Here is an 18,194-nt window from a genome sequence, read left to right on the forward strand (position 1 = left end):
AATAAGTCACACTTATGAGAGAATGAGACGGCTAAATTTCACGAATGTTTTTCTTTGCAAGGTGGTGCGAACCTTATTGGAAAATTCTTTGGCTGTCATTATTATAGGGATTTATATAATTAATTCATCTTAATTATCTCATCTAACCAAGGCTAGGTTATTTTGAGTAAAACTCAAGTTGTTGCTTTTTTAATGCAGGTAGTTTTGATTATTGATGTTTGAGGTAAAGAGTATATTATATTGCATGGTTCCGTTTCCATGGTGATCCAGACTGTAAACAAACAACACTTCAGTAGCCGTACTTTTAACTTGTGTAAATAAATACTTAAGTAACATTTTTGCTTTTATTAAAATACTTACAAAATAATAATAAGTGCTCAGTGATAGCTAGAATAACATGAATCATGGAAAAAGAATTAGATTTAAGCATTATAAAAGCTACTCAATTGTCTCTTGGGAAATACGTAAAACGTCCTCCACTATCCGATAAACTATTAAAAAAACCACCATTTCGTTTCTTACACGATATTGTAACTTCAGTAAGTACCTACTACATACAAAATATTACCTTTGTATTAATTATTTTCATCATTTCTTTTTTACCAGGTGTTGGATTTTCACGGAAGCTTCTAGAATTTTAACATTAATTTAATTTGTAGATTATAATCACTTAAGTTTTCACAAGAATAACATTTAAATTTTTAAATATTTGTATTCAAAATTATTCACAGGTATTAAAATCAACAGGATTTTTTGAAGGTTTATTTGAAGACCATGAACTTAAATCTGATAATGTCAAAGACAGAGAAGCAAAAATTACATTTTTGAATAAAGTTATTTATGTAATCAGTAAGTATTTTTCACATAGGTAAGAAAGCATTAAGTCAGTAAGTGAACAAGTAATTATATTTTTAAGGTAGAACTGTTGGTAAAGACTTGCACGTAAAGCCTTCAAAGATAGTTGCTGGACAAGAACCTGAAAAAACAAATGAGCTATTGCAATGCTTGGCAGAAGCTTTAGATAAAAAACTTACATCAAAAGATGCTGTCAGAAAATCTCGAGAAACCACTGACGACAAGAAAAATGTTTCTAAAGGGAAAGAAATATCTAAGTCAAAAGAAAATACAAAAATCGAGAAAAGTGGTCATACATCTAATAAACGGATTAAATTAAAAGAAAATAATATCAAACAAAAACCAGACTCATCCAAAAATATTTCACAACAAATCTTAACCGACGCTAAAGATGTCAAGGGAAAAAAACATAAAGTTTTGCATGACAATATCAAAGAGAATATCAATGAAGAAGTTCCACGCAATGATAATAATTATAATATTAATCCTCTTAAAGAAACTCTGCCTTTAGCCGGAGCTATACAAAATGATAATATAGATACAATCAGTGATAAAAATAGCAGCAATGATGGGCAAGAAAACGTTGATAGAGAATGCATAGAATTTCCAGAATCTGATACTTCTATCTATCCTAAGACCAATAAAGAAATTGAATCAGTAGAGCATGGCGTTAATAGTACTAATTATGACCCTGTCAATCCTGAAAAAATTGAAGTTGAGAAAATATCAGATCGAAGTTTTAATGAAAATTCAAAAACGGCAGATTATTCTGATACAAAATCCCAAGGAGAACCTGAAAAATTTAAAAATATGGAAATTTCTAATGCCAGTATAGAAAATTATATTACCAGTAATAGACCTTCTAGTGTCAGACCTTCGTCGTCCCGTCCAGGTGCACCTAAAGTGCGAGATAAACAAGATTACAGGACTCTACCCGATGCTGAAAATATTGCGATTGGTAAAGTTAATATTATTTCAGAAAATGTGCTGCTGGAAGAGGTAGATATAAAAGTGTTACGTTTACTCTGCTGATTTTCTACACCTTTATTATTTAATTGTGCTATGAATTTATTATAGGACGAAGAATCTACATTGGTTATAGAAAATTATACTGATGATATTAAATCTCACCACGCGCATGACTTAGACCAACACGGTCATTTGGTTCAACAAATTTTAGATTCACAAAAAGAATTTACCCAAGTTAATAAAACTGAAATTGTAAGTTTTGGTCTATTGATAATTTTGTTTGCATTGTTTTACTTATATCTACTTAATACTTGTTACATTTTTACCGTACAGGACTGGACAAGTGGATCACAGAAAACTAGAGATGATTTCAGTAGAGAGATAGAACAAATACGGTTTAATGTTCAAGCACTGTCTCGTGTCGCAAATCCATTGGGGAAAATTCTTGATCATATTCAAGAAGACGTTGAAGTCATGCGCCAAGAATTGTCTCAGTGGTTGCAGATTTATAACGAAACAACAAAAAAGTTGTTAAAACAGAAAGCGTTAGTATTTTATACATTCATATTTTAATGGTTTTGGATTAATAGGCTCTTACAGGGGGATATAATTTCACCACATTTTTCAGATTAAATGAGGAGATAATTGCGCCACTGCGCGTAAAGTCAACACAGTTGGAAATGGACATTTCAGAAAAATATAAAAAAATTGACACTATGAAAATAATTGTTTATAAAAATAATACAAAAATTGACAAGTTACTAGCGAATGAGCATATTAAATAAAGTAGTTAAATAATGAAATAAAAATAGTAGCATTATTATAGCTATTGAAATTGTTGATAAGTATATACACTTAATACTTGAGGTAAACTTTAGGATACCACACCAAATCGTCATTTATTTTAGGGTAATTTCATAAATCACTATTTTAATAATAATTAATATCTAATGTAAGTTTATTTTTTTATAAATGTTAATTTTTTTATTGTTAAAGACACCCAATCTCGTTTTTTAATAAGAGCTTTAAGAGTTTGTTTTCAGTATCTTATGATAAAATATATTAAATACTTATTATTATGTCGAGATAACTTATATATTCGTATGAAGTAGGTGTGTTTCAAAAGACACATATTTCATGCTTGATTAACACGCAACTCCGCAAACGCCTGTATTCCGTATGCATACAAATTAACTATGGAATATTTCGGCAATACATTGCGCAGAGGTGATAATAACTTGGAGAAACTGATCGTGGTTGGTGACACAGAATGCGAAAGATCACGTGGCCGTTTACTTACCACATAGATCTATCAGGAGAAAGACTCATCGTATTCAAAACTGTACACTGTAATAAGAAAGGCGCTGGACAGGCAAACAGGTAGTTTGCTCCTGATGTTTCCTTGCTGTCCACGATGCTCAGACATGAGCTACTGACTGAAGAGAGAGAAGAGAGTTAATTTGAATCTGTGTGATATTCTGAATACCCTTTCAGGTGTAGTAGGAAATAAACCTGAATATAAGCACCAGCAATAAGGCATTACCAGCCACCGAAGAAATGTGATATGACGTCGAAGAAACCAATTCCGAGATTTCTATTCCGAAACTATACTTTTCTCTTCTCTAGACGCATAATCGAAAATATATTTTGTGGTGCTCACTGTATTCGATTTTTGTAATGTTACACACAATACACAATTCGAAAGTCTCTCGTAAAGGTTCGTTAGAACTTCTTTCTCTTCGGTACTCGACGACATGACTGTATACTATATATATGTACATTGATGTATCTATTTTACTGCAGTTTACCTTTAATATAAATGTTATATCAAATTTAAGTGGTGGGAAATTTCTCGCATGAAAAATAGGATTTCTCAACAAAAAGAGCTACGATTATTTCTGATTCTTCTCTGACGAATTTTGAAAATGCCTATTAGAGGGTAGCCTTATACGTTAATTAACTATGAAACTTTTTTTTTATATTATGGCTTTCTATGAAACTTTTGGCCATCAGATTGTAGTTTTTATTACATAATATATGCTTAGCTATGCTGTGCACCGTGTGCATTGAAATTGTGGTCTGTGTGGTGTTGTTGTTGGTTTTTAGTTTTTACTCTAGTCTGAACTCTCTACTAAGTAATAACTACTACTTCTGCCTTCATCTGTGCTGTTGTTTTTCATTACTGCTTTGCTATCAACTTATCAAGTATAATTCTTATATTATTTAAAGACATTTATGTCCACACTTCTTTGATATGTGATAAATTTCTAATTGCATTATTATGATTTAACTCTGATTCTACTTCGTAAGTTAATGTGATATAATAAATATTGAAATAGCATTTATCAGTAAAAATAAAAAACTATGGGTAGCTTAGATAAAGGTGTTTTGACGGGATTTATATGCAGATTGTGTTCAGAAATGCATCGTGTAGTGCTTCATATATATGGAGAGGAAGGCATACGATTATGCATTTCCGAAAAAATTAATCGATATCTGTCAATAAACGTTAGTAGAATTTTATATAATTTATTTATTTTAAAATATGTTAATAAGTTTGTAACTTTAATTGTTTTAATTTTAGGTATCTCGTTCAGATCCTTTACCTAAAACAATATGCAAGAATTGCTTGGAACGTTTAGAGAACCAACATAGACTTGTCATGCGTATCGAACAAGCAGCAAATATGCTTAAAGGCCAGAGAAGGGCAAGAGTTAGCCGAGGCTGCTATGTGAGTGTCTGCGATGAGTCAAATGACCCCTCTCACTCTCCACCTTCAGAGTAGGTCCTAATATCTCTTATACTATCAGACTTTTATATTTCATTCTAGACAGGAATGTAGATGATAAAGAACTTTAAATTATTTTAAAAAAATGTTTTGTTTCATAGTGTATTGGATCTTTTTCTAAAACATGACATTGTAAAAAATTACTAATGATTATTTCTTTCAATTACATGTTATTGAATCCTGTTATTATTAAGTTATGTGTTTGTTACAAAGGTTTTATGTATTAGAAACAAAGTTCAAAAAATTTCTTGTAATAACTAGGTAATATGAAGTAGGCAATAAGTATGTAGAAATAATTATATCCCATGCACCTTACGTGAGAATTTGTTAAGGATTTTACAACCCTTTACTATAATAACAATACTAATAACATTACAGAAGAGAACTGTTACATAGAGATACAATAATTTTATGTTGTTGGCCTAGTATGTTATTTTCCACAAAAAGTATATAGCAGTCCTAAAACATTTAAAAAGGCACCAGATTGGTTAAACTTTAAGATACTAAAACTGAGTGTGGAAAGTGAAAAGTAGGACTAATAATGAACAAAAATCAAGGATTATGCTATAAAACATTCTGTAAACAGTAAATAACAAGAAAAATGCTGGTCAGGTAATATCAAAATTATCAGTAAACAAAGCTGGAGGAGGCCAATACCCAAGATGGGTTTAGAACCATACTAAATACCTAACTGAGCTGAACTTACTTTACTTCATATATTTATGTGTACATTGTTGTTTATATATTTTTTTAATTCCAATCCATTTGTAAATATCTGTTTTTCTTATAAGGTTGGAAATATTATTTAAAATGTTCATTTATTTTTAAAAACTATGAAATTAAAGCATTTTAATCTGTATGCATTAAATATTTGTCAATATTTATTGAAAGCCAGAGTTTAGTATAGGTTAAATTAATCATAGACATAAGCTACTTAGTGCGGATATTAAGTATTGGGTATAAATATGATTTTACAATAATTAGGATATTCATATGCACAAATAGAATAAAAACTACAAAATGTATCAAATTTTTGTCTTTAATAATTAAAAATTGGATAACTCATCCAATAATGTTTTACATTTATCTCTTAGTATTTTAATTGATTCAGTAAAGATTACATGAGGTGCCATTGCTCCAACAGACTCGACATTGACTGAAAAGAAAATAGTATTAACTAAATATAATAGGGCAATTAAGTTAGAATAACTTTGAAATATTGTAGTATTCCATTCAAGTATGATGAATATAACACAATTGTGATTACCAATTTTTGAAGCTTTTCCTTTTTTAACTAAAAATTTGCTTAAAAAAGCCAATAGAAAAGCACAAGTTTAATACTTACATATAAAATGATCCCTAATTCTGCTTAATATTACAGAATTTTTAATTGAATCATATCTGTACACATTTCTACTACAACTATCATATCGAGCATCCTTTACATATGCACAACCATTAGAATCAATTCCTATTACTCCAGGTGAAAAACAACTTTGTAGTAGTGTTGCATCACCACCATTAACCTCCTGTGTTAAGGTTATTTCTGGAAGCAGTCTGTAAGTTGCTGTAGCTAAAAAAAAGTTCAAGTCAATTAAACTGAATTTTAACATTTTCATAACCTAATTATGATTTCTGTTTTTAAATAACATTAATTAAATGGATTTACCATTTAATTATTCTATCAAATTAGCAGGGATTTAAAGCAACAAACAAAATTGGTAAAAAATAAAATAGAAATAATAACTTATTCCTATCATCCAACAACTAAAAGTTATTGAAATCACTGAAAAATATTAACAATGTGGGAAATAACTAGTAGTAAACAATACAGGAATACTACAAATTAAGTGAGTGTTTGCATATTTTGCCGAAGCCAAGTACAAATTAGTAAAAGAAATGTGACTATGATGGTGTGCTATGTAAAATAAAGTCAGTCTTGTCAGTCCATTCATAGCAGGTTGATGATTGGAGAAAATTAATGAAATTACTAACCAACTGGAGAGAACTTAGCATGATCCCTTCCAATCCCCTTAATTGCAACAAGATGAAGATCTAACTCATGGCCTGGTCTCATTTTTGATATCAATATATCCCCATGTACTGGCCCAACATCATTGTCTTTGTGAACAGAACCTTGATTTCCTATAGAAAGCCATTTCATTTGTGAAGAATATACTAAAACAAAAAAAATATACTTAGTTGATATATACTGATGTAATTTGTCCATCAAATGGTATAAAGCTTAAGGTAAATTATACCACTATGGTTTTCATATAAATCTTCGGGCCTGAATGAGTCCTTTGTTTGTGTCTTATTGAGAGTGCATTTTACTTTCAATGAAAACTCTAATGTATCAAACTCAGTCCCCTCAGTTGCACCTAAAAGGAAAGCAAAAATATTAAATATTTAACCTTGTGTGAATATGCATTCATCAATAATAAAACAACTAACCTTCAGGACGATATTCAAATAGTCTTGGGTCAGCTTTTAGAGGTATTAAGCCTAATCTATGGGCTAATATTTCATCTTGAATTATTGATGTATTATTTTTAATCATCACTTTTTCTATAGCCATACTAGGGACTTCACTTAGCATAATTCTACGGAAAGCATTTGCAAATGCTGGCTGTATACCAATTAAATCAAATTCCATTTCCAGATTATCCATTTTTATAATGACAATACGAAACCTTTCTTTAAACTTACTAAAGTCCCATTTATCATCAGCTAATCCGTAATCTTCAGCAGCGTTCTGCAAAGCAATATTTACAAATAGTTGTTTAAGGATATAAATATATAAAATTATTCGAAAAAAAATATAAGATGGCTCTGTAACATTTATCTTCTATCGCAGCACTTATATAGTTTTATTTAAGTTATATCAGAGATGAGATAAGATCCAATGCTAGCAAATTTTTAAAAACTTCAATATTATTAATGAACATAATATAACCTAACCTTAACACGAAATTCTTCTAGGAAAACCCGGGGCTTTTCATCTAACTTTGGCATTTTCAGCGTCTATAAAATGATTTTATTAAGGATAGATTTTAACAGGAGAGACACACAAAAACTTTAAAAAGGGTAGAAACTCAAAACAACATTCCAAAATCCTAATTCATGTGGAAAACATTGATAAAAAAATTCTAAACATCTAATTGTTTTTTTAATATTAATTTAATACCCAGCAACGCTAAAGTCTTTCGACTATACCAACTACCAAGAGTATATGGAACTTGAGCATGTTCTGTGCCCTGTGGTACCTTCTTGTCGCTCGACATAAGATACAAATTGTCACATTGAAACATCCACAATATAATATGGAATACTGACTGAGCTCATATTATTATCTTCAGTCTTCACTTTACATTGTTTTAATTCCGTAGAATTCTGACAGCTATCATTTTTTGACATGTCAGAGATGACATACCTTTTGGCCAGGCACATTTTTCAATTTCAATACGAGTCTGAACATCTGAGTCTATTCATACATTTTAATTGTTAGTGAATGTATCCATTTTATTAAGTGCGGTGGTCCACATTAAAAGTGGTTTTACGGAGAGTGATAATTACGTTCCTTTTCATCGCAAACAGTAAAAAAACGCAAAAGTATAGATACATTTTATTTTTTAAAAAGGTTTACTAAACCTGGAATTAGTAGATTAAAGTTAATTGGATATATTGTTCGTGATATTTAAATATTTGTTATTTCTGTATTAGGTCACTTGACTAAGTAAATATTTAGATTTACCTTTTATTTTTTATTGCCTTCAAATGGGTCTAATTTGTTCCTTTTTCGGTGGACACTTATGAAATGTCAGAATTCTACGGAATTAAAAATCCGAGTACCTATAGGATTTTACAAGTTTGATCATCAAAAATGTTTTTCAACACCACAATTTATCTGACATCAGCAACAGAAGCTCAACGGCAAAATATGCATTTCCAAAACGTAAACAAGAAACCATAAATAATATTGTCATTGTTTACTGGTTTAGAGTACACACATTTACCTTATTCTTTCTTTTCTTGCGAATTAATGAATATTACGTAACTAGCTGTTGACCGCCTGCTCGCCCGCAATTGCTCATGCATCATTAATATAGGTACACCATTATTATGTTGCGGAGGAATAATATAAAAATTGATTTTGATTTGATTTGATAATTAGATTTAATAAAAATAAAGCATCATTTTGTAACAGATTTGATTACTTACCAAAAGGGCTTATAGTGTCAAATCAACTTTAAAGATAAAGGTATGCTATCGCGGACATTTTTACAGACTTATTTAAAAGGAACAATTCCATCGGCGTCATATTATCGACATAGTCAACTGGCGTATCTAACCGTTTCTAGCGCACGAAACGGGGTTTTCACCCGTTTTTGCAAAATTCCATTTTTACATTTGCTGCGCACCACCACTATGTGAAACCAGCTGCCCACTGAATTATTTTCTGGGTCCTTCAAGAAAAGAGCGTACCGATTCTTAAAAAGTCAGCAACGCGCTTGCGAGCCTTCTGACAATGTGAGTGTCCATGGGCGGCCGGCGGTATCACTTAACATCAGGTGATCCTCCTGCCCGTTTGCCTCCTATTACAAAAAAATAAAACATTTACCATTGCTGTGCCGCTCCTATTGGTTACATTAGTACTAAACTAAAAGGATACAAAAATATTTTTCAATTCGATTTAGTAGTTCCGGAGCTTAGGGCGTTCAACCATATAACATTTTCAGCTTTATAATATAGATAATATTTATTATAATATTATTCAGATTTACCTATATGATATAATAAGTGTAAATTTACGATATGCATGTATGCATTGTTTATTACATCCAAAATAATATGGGTTTATATTCATCACGAATATAGCAATTAGCATAATATATTTGTGAAATTTATGCTTATCTATAAACTACATACCTAATTGATCTTACTAAACTAGTTCTTTACACAAATTGGAAGGTTTCGAAGCGACACCTACGATGAGCCATACCCTGATTTCCTTTTTTGATAACTATTTTCATAATTACATTTTTATTAGATGATATGAAACGATTTAACATATCAGGGTGTTAATTTCTATTAGGTAACAACTAACACAGTATAAACAACCGCAACTTATTTGTAAGCACTAAAAATAAAATGGTTCAATTAATGCTATACATTGTAATAGTTTAATATTACTTTTCAACACGTGATTTAATTATATTTAGGTATATAATTCCTTCATAAACCTCATAATTCGAGAGATGCGTGTACCTATGTAACCTAACATTATTTAAATTACATTTAAATATTTTAGTTAATAATTAGAAGCGCAAACCAAATGTTAGCAATCATCGCACACTTGAAGAGTTTCATTTAACTTACATTTGAATATCCCTCCAACAAACACCACTGAACTTAACTCGTGTTATAGTAAATAAAGTGGCCACCAACGTCATTGGTAACTTTATTGTTTTCGCGGATCTTTTGTTTAGATGTAAGTACTATAATTTTAAGGAAACAGTTTCGTTTACTTTTTCGTTTTATTTTCTTTGTTCTTGACTACCGAGCGTTTCACTTCTTTCTCACCGAGCACACTCTACAGCAGAAATAAACTTAAGTTCCACTTAAGATCACCCGCGTTATCTTGTGAATAATAAATATTATTTATTTATTATTTGAGCTCTTTTCCAAAACCATTGAACTCAATTCTTTAATTCGTAATGACACCTAATAATCGATGGACTAAATTATATTAAATAGGACAGTCACGCAAGTAATTACAATATAATTTTAATAATAAATGTAATTATAAATATAGAATATACACATTTAAAAGTGTATAAAGCCTAAATGATTTATAACGCTCTCCTTTTAAAGCGAAGGTCGCTACTATTAAAATGGCCTTAAAAGTTTTAATAACGATACAAAAACTACACATTTAACATTAACTTATTAAACAACACAATTACTTCAGCGGACTATTAAGTAAACTACTTGGTATTAAATACGTCAACATTTATATTAAGAGCTTAGGATAATGTCCTAAATAAATAAAAAAAATGCTCTGTCAGGGATACTGATCCGCGCCTTATAAAATAATTTATCTCTTTACTTTGTTTAAATAGTTGCATTGGATCTTAGGAAATCCATCCGTATGCTATATAGCTTATGCCCAAGCTTCGAGCGCGTAGTGTAAATACCTCACTTGGTTCTATAAAGAGGGCGAGTACTTTGTGGCAATAAGTGCAGCGAAAGTGTTTGTCCGCCAAATGATAATCTGTATCAACAGTCCAAGTACTTATGCAACGCTTTCGGCACCATTCGCCAGTCTTCGTCTGTCGGTAAAGTTGATGGTAATGCGTTCTAGTGCTAGTGTTCAAAATGATTATTAAGGCTGTATCAGTTTTTTTATTGCTCGGATGTATCGAAACGGGTAAGTTTATGTAACAGGTAGTTGAATTTATTTCTCTTAAAACTTGGATTACTCAATCGTACTAAATTAGGCATTGATATTTTAAACTTAAATACGTAGACTTTATGGGTTGCCTTTTAAATCTAATTTATTGCAAATATCTGTGAGATCTACCTTAGATGCAAGTTATCATTAGGGTAGGTGCTGCAATATTTGTGCATTCAGTTGCGTAACTATACCATCTGGGGCCCGTGGCCAATTCTTTTGATGGGGCCCTATCAGTAAAAATCGTCACGTTATACTCAGTTTAATTTTAATAAACTTCTAAATTTTCAGCGTACTCAATTACACGTTGTATATGTCCCACTAATGGCCATAGGCCTCCTCTCTTGGCGAGAGGGAATGGTCTGTAGTCCTCACGCCAGCCCAATGCGTATTGGAGACTTCACATCCATAGAACATAATATCTATTGGTCGGGGGCCAGTGGCATTTTCCCAGCCCTGCCACCCTATTGTAACGCCACATTTCAGAATTAATCCGACAGACCTAAATTTGTTAAGCAGAGTTACAAAATAATTTAATTAATAAACTATTTCATTACTGTTTTACTACAATGAACTTATATCGTATGGAAATATCGTTTACATAGGTGTGCATACATCCCTCGTAAATATATCTACTTCTTCTTAAAATTCCTAGACGAGCCAACTTTTGCTTAGATTATTTCAAATTTCATTTTTAGTTTAGAAGCTTAGTCTAAAAAGTATCACCCTAGAAAATATATTATTTTTCTTTTCCATTATTCTACTCCAAATAAAACGCCTACCTTTACTACTATTATTTCATCGGTAAGAGAGCAGTGTTGGCCTAGTGGCTTCAGCGTGTAACTCTCATCCTCAGGTCGTAGGTTCGATTCCCGGCCGTGCCCTACTGGAGTTTGTGTATGTGCGCATTTAACATTCGCACTAACGGTGAAGAAAAACATCGTGAGGAAACCGGCTGGCCTTAGTGGAAACAGTGGAAGACGTGTGTCATTCACAGGAGACTGATGACCTACTTGCCTATTAAATTAACAAATGATCATGAAACAGATACAGAAATCTGAGGATCAGACCTAAAAAGGTTGTAGCGTTAATGGTTTCATCTCATGTGGTAAGACTCAAAAAAAAAACCAGTAGGTCAAAATGCAATACGTTTTTGACATAGATATCTAAGTTTCGATTCTGTATGTTGCTAATTACCATTAGATTTTCAAGTTACAGGTTTTTATTAGTGTCCCATTTGTTATGGTACAATAAATATTTAAAAAACTTAATTACAGTTAAAGATAATCAAATTGATAATGCAAACATATTAACGAACACCAAAACCAACCCGTACCACAAAATATTACATTAAAAGTTCTGCACATTCTTATTACATCATAATTATTTAAGTAGGAACTAAAGTAACTTTCCATTTCATTTATATGTTTTCCTGTTACCTACCGGTGTCTTTGGAGTCGAGAGCCAGTTACGTATACGCAACAACTTATTACCTTGTATGGAATGGCGACATTTTTTGTTCCTGAAATATCTGGGTTATCATGTTACATAAAGCTCTTTCAAGTGCAAGGGTTTGCGAAATACAACACGTAAAAGTTCATCGGTAAACATTTTGTAATTGTAACGTTACATTTACATCATACATAATTAAAGATTAAGATTCCGTTTAAGACGATGCATAAATAATATTGCGTCTTTGTTGCAACGTCCAAACAGATTGGTTCTGCGGTTGCTGGCAATTTCTTCATTATAGACAAGATCTCTCTTCATATAGAGTAGATTTTAATACTGAATCCCCAGTGGATACTCCGTGGAAAATCACTTTTAATTTTTGGGTAAAAACAATAGATACTTTCGAGCATTACAATTTTAGAATGATTTGAACAGAAAAAGATTATTCAAAATTGTGTGAAAGTCTACTCCGTAATCCAATGAAAGCGGCTGGAAAAGCGAGCCGCTGGGCGAGGTTTACAATCTGGCAACGACGGAGTAGGGTCAGGTACCTGCGAGTGGCAGGGACAGGATTCACGCGGTGCAGGCGGTAAGCTTTTACTATCGTGAACACGGGCACGACAAAAGTATCCAAAGTCAGGTCTCTGCAAACCCAACTTTTCCTGCATGCATCTGTCAAACACCGCCTGTGTCTTTCGACATTTAGCGAACGAATAGTCCCCGGAGCTTTTATCGATACAATGAGCATATTGATTGAACTCATGTTGACATTTACTTTTGACTTTTTTGAAGAATTGCATAGTGCAAGAGGTCACTTTTTTGCCAAGGTCCAAACAAGCCCTGGGGTCTTGGGATTCGTACCGGCACAGCATAAATTCGTTGTTGATGCCTTCACAGTCCTTGCCGAGGTAGGGTCCGGCAGACATAAGCGTGGCCGTTGATAAATCAACTTCTTGAACATTTAATGCTGTAAATTCGGGAAGAGTAACATTTTTTGTTATAACCATTTTTATATTTGTTCTAATTACTATAATATGTAACGAAAACGAATATGGTTTGGATCTCTTTGACTTATGATAATATATCGACTTTAGACAGCCAAACATATAAGATCTCCTTTGCCAAAATAACATACCTACTTATCTGTGGGGCCAACTATGTGTATAAAGGTTGATTTATTTAAATATATAGCTTTGTACACAAGTCGGTTTGAAATGTATGTTAATATTGGGCTGATCAATTTTAAAGAAAGCATTGTTAAGTGCCTATCTCATACATATTCCGCTTCACAATAAGCAAAACATTACTATTATTGTTATTTAACATTTATGTTTACCAAAATTATCATATATTTTTGAAAAGATAGCTTGTAACATATACTGTAGATATAGCATTATGTATGATATGGTAAACTTCAAGAAATAAGAGTTTTAGTATAGATAGACCTCCTTCGTCACTAAGCAGTTTTTAACATAACCTATTTAATTCATTTATAAGTGATCTAAATTCGACTACTTACTAAAGCTGGAGTTTTGATTAAGTCCCTATATATGTATAAAGATTTTTATTTGTGCCTATAATGGATTTCCCAATAAGAATTATCGACTTGGTTACTTTTACTAGTTTTTGTTTAATTTCAAATCGTACATAAATTCGTAATTTACGTCTTGAACGGCGAAACGAAATGAAAACCAAATATATGATGTTTGGAATATACTCGTATATAATATGAAATACACTGCATTTACATATAAGCTTAATTTTTTATACTTACTACGCAAGCGGCTTAGAGTTTGAAAACAATTGATTTTAACTTTCAGGTTATTCACAGTCGCTGCAGTGTCCAAAGGTACGAATAAGCAGCGGCTGGTTAGACCTGTTTCCTCTTCCCTGCAAGAAAAACACAGAATGCAGTAGCGTTATGGGAAAGCAGCACTTATGTTGTAAAGGATTTTGTTCGAAAGGCGAAAACAGGCAGACAGCAGACTTGACACGGTAACTTCAAAATAAGTTGATTAAACGCATGATATCTTTGCGATTCTAATACGGTCAGACAGAAGCCACTGTACAAAAAAAAACTATTTCTGTCACTGTGGTTCACGGTGAGCGTTGATCGTAATAAAAACCGGAACTTCCGTGTTTGATACCTAGCGAAACAAGTATTGTTTCGGATTGGAAGATAAAGGCTGATCATTGAGCTTAAAAATATAATTCGAATCTTGAGTTTGTTAAAGGAATTATGTATTTAAAAATATCAAGTATTTCATCTGTAGTTAGATAACATCTAGATTAGAAGTATATTTCGTACGCCTGCGCTTACTACATGCCTTAAGTAGTATTTAGCTTGTTTAAAATAATAAAATAAAAGTGAATGGTCAGGGCATTTAGCATGAACCTGGGTTAAGGCCATTTGCCTAGTATATTATTATTTAATACCTAATTAAGTGTAGTTTGAAATCTAGTGTGGCGGGTTGTTATAATTTTTAAGCTATATTAAAGCGATTCTATAAACAGCTTATATTACTGAGACAGATTATAATTTATATTAATAGTTAGGTACAACTTATTTTGCAACGTACCTACCTAATTACAAATTATCAACTACATTTGTATATTAAATGACAAATAACATAGAAGGTCAGAAATAACAACGTAACACTTAAAATTAATAATTAAAAGGTTTTATCTAAAAGTTTCAATGCCTTTATAAATAACGTTGATATAACATTGTAATACTATTCTATTTATGTCATAACGATTCTTGCTAATTGAAAAATCTTCATTTTAGATTAGATTAGATTTAGATTTTATTAAGACATATAATGTCGCTTGCTTTCGCTTGAATAAAATGTAGTACTATAATATTTTAGAAGCATCGAGACAAGCAGTAATGTAGAGCTAATAAGCCCAATCACGAGCACTTCCACAATCACAACAACCACTCCAACTACCACAACCACTCCAACTACCACAACCACTCCAACCACAAGCACCACTACTACCACAACAACTACAACTCCGAGTACAACCAGTTCTACAACAACCACCACGACGCCGAAGCCCACCACAACTTCTACGGAACCACCGAGGCCTTTCTTGCAAATCTTGCCGATACAGACTACGCCAAAACCTAGTGCCCCACTTAAAAAAGGTGATTGCATTATTTTACCTGCTATCAAAGAAATATAAGACAGTGTATATGTCGCAGCCAACTAGCTTAATTAGGCGTTCAATTAACAGCCTAGCCGATTAACTCGCGGCCTGAAAGGTGGTTAGCCAGTTGATTAAACTGCAGCTAGGCTAGATGACTTAGATCGATAACGTTTCATTACTTGCCTAGGCTGTTGACTGTTAATTTAAATTTAATTCCACTTACTGCCATATTATTCTTATTTATTATTTTCGTAAATTCTGACGTTCAATAAGCTATATATGTAATATGTATTACGGACGGATTGACTGATAATCCTAAGTATGCATTTAATAATTCGGAAACAAATTGTTCACAGGCAAAACGCAAAAATTCGTCTGCCCCAAATCAGTGCCAAATGTGTTGTTTCCTATTATCTGCGAGAACAACTCTCAGTGTAGATTAACTGGCGCTGACGAGGTTTGCTGTCAAGGCCAGTGTGTGAAAGGCCTCCCTGCCCCACGGCCCACAATCAAGGAACAATCACACCAACGTAATACTGATAATATCTTAATTCATTAATATTCACTTACTGTTTAACATTTATTTTCCGTTGTCGTGTTGTTGTCATGTTTGTTATATTAGGTACATACCTAAAGAATAAAGTTCGCTGTCTTATATTGTAAGTTAATAAGAGTACCTAAATAATGTATATATCACCGTAAAATTGTAAACACCGTTAGATAGTAATCTATCTCGCGAGATTATAAACTGTCGAAAGATTGTGAACCTCAACGAACTGCTTACAATTTAATGTATTATTATTCGGTAGTTATATGAAATTGTTGGAAAGTAAAATTAATCTGTAATTGACCAAAGAAGTTTGAATTATAACTAAGTTAGTGTAGTACAATCTACCGAATAATAATACGTTAAATTGTAAGCAGTAAGCTGAGGTTCACAATCTTTCGACAGTTTATAATCTCGCGAGATTGATTACAATCTAACGGTGTTTACAATTTTACGTTAACATATATATCAATTAATACATAATAGAAGTAAATATATCGTCATTTAATTGTTATATTTTTACAGCGATCCTAGGTGTAATTCCACGAGAATGCCCGGCGGCACCACTTGGCGAGTTACTATTTGAGGTGCAATCTTGCAAAACTGACGCCGATTGCTGGCCTCGTGTCTGTTGTCCTGACGGTAGCCGGTCTTACTGCCGTACAGCAAGAGCTCGGCTTGATTTAGTACCAGTAGCCAACAGAATAGATGCGCGTATGATCTTTAATAACATTATCCATTTATCTAGACATTCTGTTTACTAAAATTGAGATTATAACAATGGTCCAGAGTTCGAAACTGAGATATCAAAATAATTTTATTAAGGTTATTTTGAAAGTAATAACTGAAAAAGTTACAGAATGCCATCAATTGGTATGGTCTACCTCATTTTCGTACTTTAATTAAAATTATAACTAAATTTATGTTAAAATTAGTAACGTTAAATGAAAAGGTTTAAATTAATCCGATTATTATTGGTCAAGGTTCGTAGAGAAAAAATAATGTAGACAGTAAGGCTAAGTTAACAAATTGTTTAGACGAGCCTCTTAAGTCATGGTCATTTTTTAACGCCTAGTAAAAATACTTTCTAGATAATACTTGTCATTGCCAACAAGAACACACAATTTTGGAATTTCACACCGACGTAAATATTGAGTACCTAGCTTTTTATTTACAGATTACAGGCTGTAATAGAGCCTGTGGATCTTAAAAGAGTGATCAGTTTCAATGTAGCATAATTGTAACCATGACCTGATTTATCATCTTCAATCATATTGAAAAACCTAATATAAAAATTTCAATGAAAAACACTGTACAGGTTTTCGTATTCAATCAAATACATTTATTTCAGCTATCCGTATGTTAGAGTCGTATCTCCAATGTTCTCCGCCGCCAAAATTCGACTCCTTCCCACAGAGTTGCAGCTCCAGTGTCGACTGTTTCCCTAACTTGTGTTGTGCAGAAGGTGGCAAGAAACATTGCCGACCACCACAACGTAGCTTCCTTTCATTACTAGCAGGAGCAGCCCAGGTAAAACTCATCAATTTAAGAGAATACTGAATATAGATTATTTTTTTTATATATTATTTTTCACAGTATTATTAAGAAACCTAATCGTATAATTTATCAAGATTGTAATCCAGGACTTGGAGCTAAGTAACTAGTTGTACAGATATATCAGTAATAAAAAATATGAAAACTGAGATATTAAAATTATGTAATGCATAAAACATCTTAAAATATTCAAATTGTTTTCAGAGATTTGGGTGAAGCTACATTAAGTCAGTGGACTTAGGATTAAGGTTGTGATGTAAATATTTTTATATAATTTATTATTTTTATACTCCTGAAATAACTTGAATAAATAAACATTAATAATATTCTCTAGTTTGTTTTTGAAATTAGTAGTTCATAAGTTTTCAAATTCTATAACTACACAAATACTTTAAATCACAAAACATTTGTTAGGATAGAAC

General features: G+C 32.1%; 4 protein-coding genes across 7 annotated transcripts; 2 read left to right on the top strand and 2 right to left on the bottom strand.

Annotated features, from left to right (window-relative positions):
* The first annotated feature begins 123 nt into the window (after window positions 1-123).
* LOC125049321 (TRAF3-interacting protein 1) lies at window positions 124-4,542 on the top strand. 3 transcript variants are annotated; one of them, XR_007116989.1, is made up of 7 exons: window positions 127-539; window positions 732-849; window positions 917-1,854; window positions 1,933-2,076; window positions 2,158-2,369; window positions 2,453-4,129; window positions 4,409-4,542. XR_007116989.1 is itself a non-coding variant. In XM_047648495.1 (6 exons), the coding sequence occupies exons 1-6, from the start codon at window positions 405-407 to the stop codon at window positions 2,607-2,609; spliced, it is 1,704 nt and encodes a 567-aa protein (XP_047504451.1). In that variant the 5' UTR covers window positions 124-404; the 3' UTR covers window positions 2,610-4,190. The 3 variants fall into 3 exon arrangements, 2 of the variants coding, with proteins under 2 accessions (XP_047504451.1, XP_047504437.1); XM_047648495.1 differs by lacking the exon at window positions 4,409-4,542 and having other exon boundaries at window positions 124-539; window positions 732-853; window positions 921-1,854; window positions 2,453-4,190; XM_047648481.1 differs by lacking the exon at window positions 4,409-4,542 and having other exon boundaries at window positions 2,453-4,190.
* A 1,093-nt stretch (window positions 4,543-5,635) lies between these two features.
* On the bottom strand, window positions 5,636-7,817 carry LOC125049349 (DNA-directed RNA polymerases I and III subunit RPAC1). The gene is made up of 6 exons (XM_047648556.1): window positions 7,574-7,817; window positions 7,067-7,367; window positions 6,874-6,993; window positions 6,608-6,790; window positions 5,958-6,185; window positions 5,636-5,768 (listed from the first exon to the last, which is right to left on the bottom strand). Exons 1-6 carry the CDS (start codon window positions 7,625-7,627, stop codon window positions 5,659-5,661), a joined length of 996 nt encoding a protein of 331 aa, XP_047504512.1. The 5' UTR covers window positions 7,628-7,817; the 3' UTR covers window positions 5,636-5,658.
* A 2,991-nt stretch (window positions 7,818-10,808) lies between these two features.
* On the top strand, window positions 10,809-18,105 carry LOC125049348 (integumentary mucin A.1-like). Of its 2 annotated transcripts, XM_047648540.1 has the most exons (7): window positions 10,811-11,042; window positions 14,339-14,513; window positions 15,389-15,669; window positions 16,028-16,201; window positions 16,744-16,932; window positions 17,570-17,748; window positions 17,977-18,105. In XM_047648540.1, exons 1-7 carry the CDS (start codon window positions 10,991-10,993, stop codon window positions 17,986-17,988), a joined length of 1,062 nt encoding a protein of 353 aa, XP_047504496.1. In that variant the 5' UTR covers window positions 10,811-10,990; the 3' UTR covers window positions 17,989-18,105. The 2 variants fall into 2 exon arrangements, with proteins under 2 accessions (XP_047504486.1, XP_047504496.1); XM_047648530.1 differs by lacking the exon at window positions 17,977-18,105 and having other exon boundaries at window positions 10,809-11,042; window positions 17,570-17,906.
* On the bottom strand, window positions 11,738-13,666 carry LOC125049358 (NADH dehydrogenase [ubiquinone] 1 alpha subcomplex subunit 8-like). The gene has a single exon (XM_047648580.1). It carries the CDS (start codon window positions 13,649-13,651, stop codon window positions 12,983-12,985), a length of 669 nt encoding a protein of 222 aa, XP_047504536.1. The 5' UTR covers window positions 13,652-13,666; the 3' UTR covers window positions 11,738-12,982.
* Window positions 18,106-18,194: the final 89 nt, after the last annotated feature.

This window comes from Pieris napi, chromosome 1 (genome assembly GCF_905475465.1).
Source record: "Pieris napi chromosome 1, ilPieNapi1.2, whole genome shotgun sequence".
Taxonomy (NCBI): Eukaryota; Metazoa; Arthropoda; class Insecta; order Lepidoptera; family Pieridae; genus Pieris; species Pieris napi.